This window comes from Rhinopithecus bieti, unplaced genomic scaffold (genome assembly GCF_001698545.2).
Source record: "Rhinopithecus bieti isolate Rb0 unplaced genomic scaffold, ASM169854v2 scaffold_13558, whole genome shotgun sequence".
Taxonomy (NCBI): Eukaryota; Metazoa; Chordata; class Mammalia; order Primates; family Cercopithecidae; genus Rhinopithecus; species Rhinopithecus bieti.
This window is the reverse complement of record NW_016808198.1, coordinates 997,017-1,010,774: the sequence shown is the minus strand read 5'-3', so window position 1 is coordinate 1,010,774 and position 13,758 is coordinate 997,017. Positions and strand designations below refer to the sequence as shown.

At 35.8% G+C, this 13,758-nt stretch overlaps 1 protein-coding gene across 1 annotated transcript in view; it reads right to left on the bottom strand.

Annotated features, from left to right (window-relative positions):
• Positions 1-13,758, bottom strand: part of DCDC1 (doublecortin domain containing 1) — a 393,105-nt gene that overhangs the window by 215,383 nt on the left and 163,964 nt on the right. Inside the window, exon 10 of the mRNA XM_017885762.1 lies at positions 7,675-7,735. Coding sequence (XP_017741251.1) covers positions 7,675-7,735 — 61 coding nt within the window. The remainder of the gene's footprint in view (positions 1-7,674; positions 7,736-13,758) is intronic.

Here is a 13,758-nt window from a genome sequence, read left to right as displayed (position 1 = left end):
TCACCGTGTTCGCCGGGATGGTCTCGATCTCCCGACCTCGTGATCCGCCCGTCTCGGCCTCCCAAAGGGCTGGGATTACAGGTTTGAGCCACCGCGCCCGGCCTACTTTTTGTTTTCTTAAGTCAGTTCTTACTGTCTTAAGTACATTTAAGACAATTCAACTGAAAATAATGTGATGGGTAATGGAGAAGTAGACTGTTTATATTGGTTCTGCTAAAAACATCAAAGCCCAAATTCAGCCCAAAGACCACTATGTTTTCAATATGAGAGAAAACAACACCAAATATGTTCCACAGTATCAGAATATTAAAAGAATCAACTTATAAAAAGCAAAACAAACAGTAGACACATTTCAAGTCTGTAAGTATCAGCAGTACGGCTCAAATTCTGGCAATTGTAAATCCCTTATATTGTTATGGTAGCTTCATCTTATGGTTGTTTCATCCTCTAATAGAAGTAAAGACATTTTATGTTAGTTCATTTCTGAGGTACATTCCCCTAATAATAGAAGGATGATGTACCTGGAATATGGGAAACTTCAACATATAATACATCCAGTGAAATGGAAGAGGAGGTGACCAAAAGGTAGGGCCAGGATGTGGCTGAACATTCTGCTAGACACTGCAGAAGCAGAGATCAAAAGTACAACAATGACAAAAATGCAGCAATGGGCTTTGCTTCCTGGAGTTGAAAGTTTGGCAAAGGTGGCAGACATATATAAATAACACAAAGTGACCAGAGCTATTATTCATCCTCCCATCATGCATTTGGAGACATTTACAAATTTTCCTGGAACTTTCCCTTTGGAGTCATCCTAAACCCTTCCTTCCCCAGGTAATATCTACTCTAATACTTTAATATCACAGTTATTCAGTGTTATCTACTATAAGACCAGGTGATCCTGACCTCCAACAAGGCATCCACAGGTTCAGTCATCAGACCACCAGTACAGACAACTCCTTCCTCCAAAATCTGAAACTCAAATTTTTCTTCTAGGAAGTCAACAACCTAATCTTTCAATTTTTCCTCCTTTCAACTTTTCCTCCCTTCAACTTCACCAGTGCATCACCCTAAACTGACCTCTAATATCTTAAGCCCTTATTATTTTCTAAATCTATCAGCTCTTTGGCTGATAATGCATTCTTCACATTCTAACCCATTTTTTACATCAGAAGATAAATTTTAACAAAACACATCTCTAATCACATAAGTCCCATTTCAACCAACCTCTTTGATGGTCCCCAAAGTTCCCTGCTTCCTTATATTAATACCTGTGTGTAGTCCCCTCCCATACTGTCAACTCCAGGAAGCAAAGCCCATTACTGCATTTTTGTTGTTGTTATACTTGTGGTCTTTGCTTCTGTAATGGCTAGCAGAGTATTCAGCCACATCATGGCCCTACCTTTTGGGCATTTCCTCTTCCACTATGTGATTCAAATAATTTGGCAGAAGTGGTGGATGCCACTTCCGAGATGAGGTTATAAGGGGCACTTCAGCTTCCATTTTGTTCTTTTGTTCTCTCTCACTCTTTTGGTTGTCTAGTTCATGTTGTACAGGCCCACGTGGCAGAGGAACTAATGCCTCTGGGCTACAGCAAAGTTAAGAATGCTTAGAAGCAGAACTTCCAGCCTTAGTCAAGCCTCAGATGTTTGCAACCTGAGTTAGTCTCATAAGTAACTTTGAGTTAGAACTACCCAGGTAAGTCACTCCAGGTTCCTGACCTACCAAAACTACGAGATAATAAATATTTGCTGTTTTAAGTTACTATGCTTTGAAGTAATTTGTTACACAATTAAAAAATAAAGCAATAGATACCTGACACATGCAATGAGTGTTAGTTTTCTTGTATCTTTATCAACATTGGATATTCCTAGTTTTACATCTTCCTAATGTTAAATGGAAGAAAATACCATCTCATTGTTTTACAGTTATTTTATATCTAGCGAGGCTGAAATTTTTATTTAGTTTGGCTCTTGTAATTTTTCTCCTGTCATGTATTTCCTTTTAAAGTCCTTTGCCCATTTTTGCATTGAAGTATATATTGTTTTCTATGCCTATATCAGGTTTATTATATATTGAGTATTATCTCATTCTCTGATGTTCATGTTGCAAAGATTTTCCCCACTTTTCATATTCTCTTACTTATTTTTGCTTAATTATTTTAGATTTAGGAATTTTTAAATATTTTTGTACTCAAGTAATTAGTTTTTCCCTGTATGGATTCTCCCTTTGTTTGCATACTTATGAAGATGTGCTTATGAAGATGTCTACTCACTATTACACTGGGTTAGATGTTTAATCCACGTTTTCTTCTATTTTATGGTTCCATGTTTAAATCTTTAATTTAGCTGAAACTATGACTTGTATAAAGGAAGTGATATAGTTTTACTAACTTTTTGTAAAGGAATAGAGGAATAGTCAACTTTTAAAACAACACAAAAGACTTATCCAAGTAAAACAATACAACAAAAGGAATAAATATATTTAAGCTTGTTCATTATTATTATCATTATTAGCTACAAATTATCAATTTGCTGTTAAAGGCCAGGATCTGTGCCAAATACTTAAAATGCTAGTATTAATAGTTCCATTTTCCAGAAGAAGAATTTGAAGCTTAAAAAGGTTAAATGACTTGTCTAAGGCCACACAGCTAATAAGTGTTGGAGCCAAGATTAGTTATTAATATCCTAAAGCAGTAATTCTGCCTTTTTATAAAATAAATAACATGAGCTCCATTTATGATCCAGCTGCAAATAATTATCAAATTATACTCCATTTTATCCTTAACTAGATGGAAATAGTTTTGAATATGACTAAATTTAGAGCTAATCAAAATTTCTAAACCTCTAAAAGAATGAAATGCCTCATTAATAAATAGTTTTGCTTTGGGAATTTAGAGTAGCTATTGTAAAAACATCAGTGATTGTGTTTGGGAATTAAGTTTTAGAAACAAAACCTTCTTGAAAATAATTTGTGTTTGAAGCATAAAAGTATGCATCATTTGATAATCAGCGATAGTATTGTTGGGAGCAATTTAAAATTGTAAAATGAGAGAAAAGAAAGGTAAAAAGAGTAGCTGAGCAGCAGTGGATACGTAGGCACCTAACTTTGGGGAAAGAAAATGAGCAAGTACACTTAAAACTTGATTCTGCTCTTCTATGTGTGTTGATGGAAAGAGTGAGATTTGGATAGGATGGAATTATGTTCTTGAGTAATATGAGTCAACTGTGTTCATGTATGTTTCATAATTATGTGCAGGCACAAGCCAAACAGCCGGAGAGAGGTTTTGGTATTGTCTAAAAATTCTACTTTTAATTTTTACCAAGAAGTATAAGACTCCTTCTTCATCTACCTAGAGCCTCACTCTGGCTCAGGAATATGGTGAAGATTATAAATGGTATGAGGGATGAGTAAAAGGAAAGTTGGAGTGAACTCTTGAGCAAAGTTAGTAAAGATAATCCTTAAAAAGCTTTGACATTTCATTGATGTGTCAAACTCCCTTCTATGAACAGAATTAGAGGTAAATAGTTTGGGTTGGGTTAATAAATGGGTTGAAATTTTCGCTGGTGTACCAACAAATAACTATTCAGGGAAGGAAATGTTATTATAATACATTTTTACATTTAAATTGTATAAAACTCTAAATTTCTAAAATGTTGCAAGTTGTGATGTAATTCTAGAACAGTAGAGAAATAAAATGACCATGCTTATCAGTCAGGGTCCAGTAAGGAGATACAAACTACATAGTGCTCAAAGAGGGAAAGTTGAACATAAACCATTAGTAACAGCAGATTGGAGTGGCTAGTAATAGTTAAAGAGAACACTAGAGAATATAAGAATGGCAGGTATAGGGGAAATGGAAGGTATAGAAAGATGCCTGACTCATGGCTGAGATCTAGTTCACATCAGAGAGGGCACAGTCATGTCTCACTGGATGTCAAAGAAGTCACTGAGAGGTGGCACCAGTAGGATTCATTGTAAACTGACTTTGGAGTTACGGGAAGCTGTCCATAGGGTAGTGCTTAGCTGGTGACACTCCACACAAAAGTCATTTGCTGTGGTCTGAATGTGTCCCCCAAAAGTCATATGTTGAAACTTAATTGCCAATATGATAGTATTAAGAGGTAGGGCCTTTATGAAGTGATTGAGTCATACGGCAGACCTCTCATGGATAGAATTAGGTAGGGCCTTTGTAGAGGGGCTCAAGGGAGTTTGTTCAATCCTTTCTGTCCCTTCTACCATGGAAGAATATGGCACTTGTCCCTCCAGAGGATGTAGCAACAAGGCAGACAGCAGCCCTCACCAGACACCAAATTTATTGGCATTTTGGTCTTGGACTCCCCAGTCTTCAGAAGTGTGAGAAATAAATTTCTATTGTTTATGAATTACCCAGTCTGTGGCATTTTGTTACAGTAGCACAAATGAGACAAACTGACACCCAGAAGTAGGGTGTTGTTATAACAAATACTTAAAAACGTGGAAGCAGCTTTGGAACTAGGTAATGAACAGAGGCTGTGAGAGTTTGAAAGAGCAGGATTGACAAAGCCTATATTACCATAAATGGATCATAAAGGGTGATTCAGGTGACGACTCTGAAGTGAAGAGCTGTAGACAGAGCCTAAATCTTTATTATTATTATTATTATTATTATTATTATTATTATTATTATTTGTATACATTTAAGGAGCACAAGTGCAATTTTGTTACATGGCTATATCGCACAGTGGTGAAGTCTGGGCTTTTAGTGCATCCATTAAGTAATTTCTCCTTATCCATCCTCCAACCCTTCTGAGTCTCCAATATCTACCAGTCTACACTCTATGTCCATGTGTACACATTATTTAGCTTCTACCTATAAGTGAGAACATATGGCTTTTGTCTTTCTTTTTATGAGTTGTATCACTTAATGGTCTCTGTCAGTTGTATCCACGTTGCAGCAAAATATATTATTTCATTCTTTTTAACAGCTGAATGGTATTCCACTGTGTATATATACCACATTTTCTTTATCTATTTGTTCACTGATAGAACCTTAGGTTGATTCCATATCTTTGCTATTGTGAATAGTACTGTGATAAACATATGAGTGCATGTGTCTTTTTGATACAATGATTTCTCTTCCTTTGGGTAGATATCCAGTAGTGGGATTGTTGGATGAAATAGTAGTTCTATCTTAAGTTCTTTGAGAAATCTCCATACTGCTTCCCATAGAGGTTGCACTATAATAATTTGCATTTCCACCAAGAGTGTATAAGTGATCCCTTTTCTTTGCATCCCAGTTAATATGTTATTTTTGTCTTTTTCATAACAGCCATTCTAACTAGTGTAACATGTATCTTGTTTTGATTTTAATTTTGCATTTTTCTGATGATTAGTGATGTTAAGCATTTTTTACACTCTTGTTGGCCATTTGTATGTCTTCTTTTGAAAAATGTCTATCATGTCCTTTGCCCACTTTTTAATGGAGTTATCTGTTTTGGCTTATGTTGCTGCTGAGTTCCTTGTAAATTCTAGACATTAGTCCCCTGTCGGGGACTCTTGGATTACAGGTGTGAACCACCATGCCTGGCCCATTCATTTTTTTTTTTTTTTGAGACAGAGTTTCACTCTTGTTGCCCAGGCTGGAGTGCAATGGCACAATCTTGACTCACCACAACCGCCACCTCCCGGGTTCAAGTGATTCTCCTGCCTCAGCCTCCCCAGTAGCTGGGATTACAGGCATGTGCTACCACGCCTGGCTAATTTTGTATTTTTAGTAGAGATAGGGTTTCTCCATGTTGCTCAGACTGGTCTCAAACTCCCAACCTCAGGTGATCCACCTGCCTCAGCCTCCCAAAGTGCTGGGAGTACAGGCATAAGCCACCACACCCAGCCTCATTCATTCTTTTTTATTCTTTTATTCTTTTTTTGTTTGTTTGTTTGACTGGATTAATTCCAAAGATCTGAGTTTAAGTTCTGAGATTCTTTCTTCTGCTTGATCTAGTCCATTGCTGAAGCTCTCAAATGTATTTTGTAATTCTTTCAATGAAAATTTTATTTCCAGATGTTCTGTTTGTTTATTTAATTTAATTTTTATATTTTGAGGCAAGATCTCACTTTGTTACCCAGTCTGGAGTGCAATGGCCTGAACACAGCTCACTGCAGCCTTGACCTCCTGGGCTCAAGCAATTCTCCCACCTTAGCCTCCTGAGTAGCTGGGATCACAGGCATGCACCACCAGGACTGGCTAATTTTTAAATTTTTTAGAGATGGGATCTTGCCATGTTGCCCATGCTGGCCTCAAACTCCTGGGCTCAAGCAATCCTGCCTTGGCCTCCCACAGTGCTAGAATTACAGGTATGAGTCACCATGCCCAACTGCTGCTTGTTTGGAGATATATATGTCCTTGATACATTTCTCATCAATCCTGGATTTATGTTCAGATTTCTCTATTGCTTTTCAGATCCTCTTATTGGTGTCCATGTCTAGGAAAGCGGGTGATATACTTTCCAGTGTCATTCTTTCTCACACAGTGTCCCAGTGTGAAATCCAGGGCTTGGGAGGCTCAAGGTGCTCTTCTGTGGCCTGGACTGTGTGAATTACATGGCTCTCCAGGGAGAGGGTAGATCATAGAGACACTCACTCTCCCTCTCCCATATTGGGGATTCACTCGCCATTTTCAGCTAGACCTCACAAAGCAGGCTGCCTAACCACCTTCTCTTTCCCAGCATCTAAGTTTTCTTTTGCTTGTCTGTTGAGCTGTTTTCCTTCTTGGATAAAACTTCACAGTATGAATCTCTACACACTGTTTTGCTTCTTCCAAGTGGGTGAGGAATGCTGGAGAAGCCTCTCATCTGCCACCTTGAGAAACTCTAAAGCTTCTTAGAGATTAATCAAGTGGTTGGGAATGAGAACGTTAGTAGAAATATAGACAGTAAAGGCCATTCTGATGAAACCTTAGAAATGAGGAACAGACCTTGATCTGTTTCTGTAAATAAAGTTTTATTGAAATGCAGACACATCCATTCATTAACATATTTTCTATGGTTGTTTTGCACTAAAAAGGCAAGGTGGAGAAGTTGAGATAGAGATTATATGGCCCATAAACCCCAAAATATTCAGTGTCTGGCTCTTCAGAAAAACATTTGCCAACCCTGCCATATAGTATTCCAATGAATACACAGTGTAAAATACAATTTATTTATCCCTTCTACTGCTGACATCCATTTGAGTAATCACAACTCTGAAGCTACTAGAATTAGTATTGCTATTAACATTTTATTAAATATTGTTTCCTTAATATATGTAAGCATATGATCATTTGTTGGCATATGACTAACAGGGGAATTGCTGGGCTGTCTAGACATGTTCAATGGTAGTAGATATTGGCAGTTTTCCAAAGTACCAAATTCTTCATTTCAATGTAGAAGAAAACTGATGCCCTAAAATGCTGGGTCATATTATAGCAACGAATTAGGAAAAATTATTTTTGACTTTAGAAAATGTGTGTTTTAAAATTAAAAAAAAAGTTAAAGGAAATTATTGAGTTAAGTTAAATTCTAAATTTCTAGGTACAGAGTGAAGTCATATATGCAGAAAAAGCATTTCTTGCTTCGAACAATAGACAGTACATTTTATAAGAATCTGGGAATAGAAAAACTCAGGCATAAAAGCTGTGGCTTACAAAGTCCTTACCTTTGAATAAATGCAACCATCAGTTCCAAACACCCACTTCTGAGATTCATCTCCACTACGTCTGTAATGAAAATGTAATTTAGAGATTGACATCTTTTCTCCACAGAAACACTTGTAGGTTTTAAATAAAATGATCATTTTCCAGATAGCCTGGCAGGAGGACTGCCCACATGCTACCAAAGATTCTGCCACTATTACTTTTATCTCAGCAGCTAAAGCCTTCCCTAAGACAACCAATTTCTCTCTTATAATGCTCTGGTACCCTAAGTGGGGTATGTGTGTGCGTGTGTGTGTTACCAGTAGCAACAGTGATCAAAAGTTTTAGAGAACAAATACAATCAATCATAATATTATGGAAAGTTCTGCCTACAAAAAAAAAGATCCTCTATGAGACAAAGAAAGCAACTTAATTAAGTATAAAGATCAAGAGGATAGTAAGAAAAAAGATACCATGGAAAATTAGGAACCTCAGGTGCCTAATTCTGAAACAGCTAGAGAATTTTGTCAGGGAATATGTATTTTCTCAGCTAAGTCTGAGTAAGAAAAAACTAAAACGTGAAGCTAATTATGTCTAATTTAACTAATCATGTATTAATTAATATTTAGAAATCTTACAAAGATAGAACAAAAATGAATTAAATTAAGTGTAACAGATGTTAAACAAGACTTTTCCTACTGCCTTTGAGTTTTGACAGAAACATCAAAGGTTGAGTATAAGAGGTGTCAGGTAATGCTCTATTCTATTCTAAAGCAAGGTGCTATGTGATCTGGGCAGAGAATGTAAAGGCAGCCATCCAAAAGTAGTTCAGTACACATTAGTCTTTAGCCTACATCCAGTCTGTATAAAAGAATATGAAGAATTCATAGGCATGTTGAAATGGGTGCTTAGTAACAGTGTAGGTCTCTAGAATCCTAACCTCAGAGTTTCAATTCTGAAGGTCTGGACGCCCCCGCCCCCATCAAATCTACATTAACAGGTGTTTCAAGTTATTCCAATTATAAAATTCTGGGGATTTTGATGTGTGTGGTTTATAAGCCAAACTTTGGAAAACATGTACTAGAATATGAGGGCAGTGAGGAAATGAAAAATCAAATGTTTAAACTTAGAAATAGTAAGAAATATGTTGTCTCTGTGCTGGGTTCTGGACACAGAGCTTCTAACTCCCTTGACATTCCTTCAGTGATAGGAGCATCTTTTGTTCTAATGAGGGGATTCTTGGAAGGCTCCTGGATGAGGGCTGGTCACAGAAAGACCAAGTCATGATTCAAATGCTAGAACTTTTAGTGTCCCTGTGTCTTCTCTTGGGAGGAAAGAGAAGCAGCTGGAGAATGAGTTAATAATCAATCATGCCTCCATAAAAATCAACAAAATATAGGATTTGGAGAGCTTCTAGGTTTGTGAACATATCCCTGTGCCAAGAGGGTGGTGCATCCCAACTCCACAGGAACAGAAGCTCCTGTCCTCAGGACACTTCCAGACCTTGCCCTATGTACCTCTTCATCTGACTGTTCATCTGTATCCTTTATTATATCCTTCATAATAAACTGGTAAATGTAAGTAAATGTTTCTCTGAGTTCTGTGAGCCATTCTAGCAGATTATCAAACCCAACGAGGGGGTCATGAGAATCCCAACATACAGCTGGTTGGTCAGGAGTACAGGTGACAACCTGGGACTTGTGATTGGTGTTTTAAGTGGAGGCAGTCTTGTGGGACTGAGCCCTCAACTTGTGGGATCTAATGCTAACTCCTGGTAGATAGTGGCAGAACTGAATTGAATTGTAGGGCACACAGCAGGTGTCCACCGAGAACTGAAGAATTGCTTGATGTGAAAAAAAAAAAAAAAAAAAAAAAAAAAACCATCTAATATCAAAAGTGAAGTGTATGAAGTAGAGAAAACAGTTTGGTTTTTTTCTGTACAAAAATATTATAAAGGAGAAATGATTTGATGATTGAATAAATGAGGTGGAGGTTAGAGAGAGTAGTCACGGGTAAGTCTCAGATGTCAAATTTGGGAAAAGAAGAGGAACATAACACTAGTAAAGGAAAATGAAGCGAGAATGGAGCAGAGCGGGCAGAGATGTGAAAAATAAGAAGAGTTATAATAATTATGTAAAAGTGTTTAATATTAAATAAAATATCTTTCAAGGTATAACTGACCCCAAAGCTAAGGATCCCATTCTAAGGCTTTGACGATGTAATTGTTGCGTAAAACAATTTCAACATCAGGTGGGGTGATGAAGGTATTGGGGGAAGTTTTCTTTCTAAGAATCTTTCTATTTCATAATTAATAAAGGAAAAGAGAAGCTTTTTAAATTTTGACTTGCCATCCAGAACTAAAATGATAGTTTATGATAATAGTGATTATCCAAGAAAAAACACGGACTGTGAAAATTTGAGTGGAATTGAGGGGCTATCCCAGTCAAGTCCTCATTTTATACATGAATAAAATGAGATGCAGAGAGATGAAGTGAGCTGGTTAAAATCACAGCGCTAGTTATTATACAAATAGGAACCAGAACCCAGAATGTCTGACTTAAGCTCAACATTTCAATTAGATCAGAAAAGTATAACGCAAGTTATTTTGTGTAAGTGGAAGACTGAAAATGGAGTCAACATTTTAGTTTCACTAATTATAATATGACACAATCTCAGTAACTTAATACATATTGATATAATCATAATGTTTTTATACAACTGTATTAAAATAATCATCAGTTTTATACTATAACAAATTCTCCTGAGGTACTGAGAAAGCTATTTCAAACCCTGAATGAAGAAATAACAAAAACAATATTGCTAGTCTTTAAAGCTGTCAATCCCAAGCTTAGAAGTATACTTTTTTCAAAATAATAAAACAAGAGTGATTGCTGTAATGCTTTGATGGAAATGTGTTGGGTTGCGATAAAATTTAGAATATTTTAATGTGTAAGGGCTATAACTCAATGCAGCTTCATTGCTTACAAGCAATCTCCCCTGTTTCATAAATTATTGTGAGCACATTTCTTCAAGATAAATAAAATGCAAATGATAATTTTTCAAAGTATACGACATCTGCAATTGGTAATTAATAGACTGATGCTAACCATACAAATCTGTAAAATTCAGAATTTTGTCTTTTACTTGAAATACGGTGTTGCCTTGATGATGAATTATTTCAGTTTCGACTTTCTGAACTTACGGCATCTTCTCTCAAAACTAATACAACAGAAAAGATGTCCGGCAAGCTGGCAACTGTGTGAGGGCAGAGACCGTGTATATCCCCAGAGCTGATCACAAGGCCCGGCATGTAACCGGATATTAAAGATATCTTTGAATAAATAAAAATGTGAATAAAGTGCCAGAATGTTACTACCCTAAAAATTAATCATAAAGCCATCTGAAAGTGTTTTAAATTTAATATATGGCTGTTTAGGGAACTTAAAAGATCTTTTTGGTAGACGGCTAAAGAAGAGAAATTACACCTTTGTTAAGAAAAAAAGAAACAATTCTGAAAGAAATACAAATTTACTAGCATTTGTCAAATTTTATCAAGCTTCAATTCTGTTCTGGCATATCTTTTCCTAGAAAATTCTACGAAAACCATGTAGTCTTATATAATCTATAACCTTTGGGAGCTTACTAGTATCACTCCTGTTGGTAGTCTGCTTAAATCTATAAATGTTGTCCCTAAATTTTACCAAAGTTGTAAAACAGCAAATCTCTCATGTAGTGCCATGTTAGGCTGGATGAAAAGGTATCATTCTAATTTATAATAACTTCTTAAATAAAATTTCTACACACAAAAGTGTATCTGCCTATTTTTTAAGACATTTTATATGTAGAAAAAACAAATTTAGATCCAACATACAATGATGCTCAGATGAGACTGATTTAGAGGATGATATTATAGACTTTCCTCTTCTTGATCAAAAGCACCAAGCTAAAATATTTTTTTAAACAAAATTAAAAAATAACAACAACATCAATAATGAAAGGAAGGGAAAATAAAGGAGCTACATTCCATCCAATAATCAGTCATAATATCATGACATACACTGAACTAAGGTTGAGAGACTTGAGTTCTAGTCCTGCATCTAATGTTAACTAGATATATGACCTTTAGTAGATCACTTAGTCTCTGGTGGCCTTGGAATTTTTTTAAATAATGATGATATTCTTATCACAACTGCCACTATCACCACCTCTACTACCACTAGTAAAGAGAATTTTGAAGTAGGCACTCTTAGAATCCTTCCTTCTCTGAAATCATATGACCTTCAAGTGTTCTCATCTTATAAGTGAGGGAACTGAGAATGATCTGTCCTGGGAAGCTTGCTAAGTAGTGTAACCCTATTAAGCATGCATGTGTGTAAATGTCTATATAGGTATATCTATATAGGTAATATAGAGATAGATATGATATAGATATAGATATATATGCCTATACATTACACACATATATGTGTGTAATACATTTATACACACACATATATATCTGTCTGTATGTGTTTATACACTCACACATTCATCATTTCCTGGTAACTATATGGAGGGCTGTTATCATGCTTCAGGATCACAAATTTCTTTTCTCAGACAGCCTCAAATGGCTCTGATGTCTACCAATGCTACCTGGGCCAAAAGTAGAATGCATGTAGAGGATGGGGAAAGGGATTTCCAGTCCATAATTCATAACGTAGTAAGAACAACGACAAGTTTCATTCAGTAGTCCACATACTGTGACATTACACATGGACAACTTTCTATTTGATGTTGACGTTTCTAATGGTGTTACCTATATGTGTAAAGGTACATACCTATATATGTAAAGGTGTCCTTAAAGCAGTGTGTGTTTTTAACCTAGTCTGGTAATGTTTGCCAGTTGTCACTTCATTTTTAGGAAGACCTAAATGGCAATAAAAAATGGATGCAAAAAACCATAACTGAAAGATTAACCTTGAAATATGAAAGATGGTAAAGATTACTTGAAATTTGACATGGTTCCATGAAAGTCTGAAACTTCTTTTATGGATCATCTTTAAGATAGAACACTCAGTTCCATATTTATTCTGATTTAAGAAGTGTACAGACTAAAAATAGAAAAGAGGTCTCCTTCAGCAGGTCCATTAGTCCATTGATTTTACATGTAGGGGTTGCAAATTCAAAAGCCTTTATGGGCCAGACAGGTATTAGAAATGCATGAAGTAGCAAGAGCCAGTGTGAGGGCTGCCAAAGGGAATGGTGGAAAATATGGCAAACCGGAGGATATATGTTCCATCTAAAGAGGACATCACCACTCAGTTCCTTTTTGATGGGTGTCATGAAAGAATTCAGGTCCAGTGCCACTCATTTCAGATTTTTTCAAGAAAAGCCAGAAGTATGTCACTTTTGTGTGAAATCTTCCTATTTCTATAGGCTTACGACTTATTCAAAAATTGTAGTAATATGCAAGCCAAACAAAATCTATGGGTTAACAGTTTCTAACCTTTATAATCTAATCTTTCTCTGTGAGTGCATGTGTGTGCGAGTGTTTGATGTTACGTTAATTTTTTAGTTGAACACTAAAGTCCAGATATCCTGCATATCTGCAATCCTTAAAAATGAAGCAATATCAATATTGAATGGTGCTCTGAAAAATAACTTCGATTCAACTAGTTTATCTGTAAGGTGTCCAAAATATCTTTTGGAAAGAAGCATTTTAAATGATTTTGAGATGGTTTAGGTCACCTGGTAAAGACATTGTTGGTTTACCTTTCATCCATTAACACTCAGATGCACAGACAGAAAAAAAAAATATTAAAAGGGAAAATACGCACAAGCACTTGCTATATTGAATAAGAATAAGATTATTAACACCAAATGAGACATAATTGAACTAATGAGGCATGATATGTTTATAATATTCTTTGTGAGTTGTCAGATTGCTACTTTAAGTACTAGTTCTATTATTTCTAGCATATAAAGGCTATGTCTTGATTCATAGCTTTTGTTAAAATCATATAATACTACTTAGAAAAAGAAAATTTTTATCTCTAGAAATTGCTGTCACATGAAGATATTTATCGTTATTTATACTACAATACGGTTATCTTAAAAAAAAAAAAAAA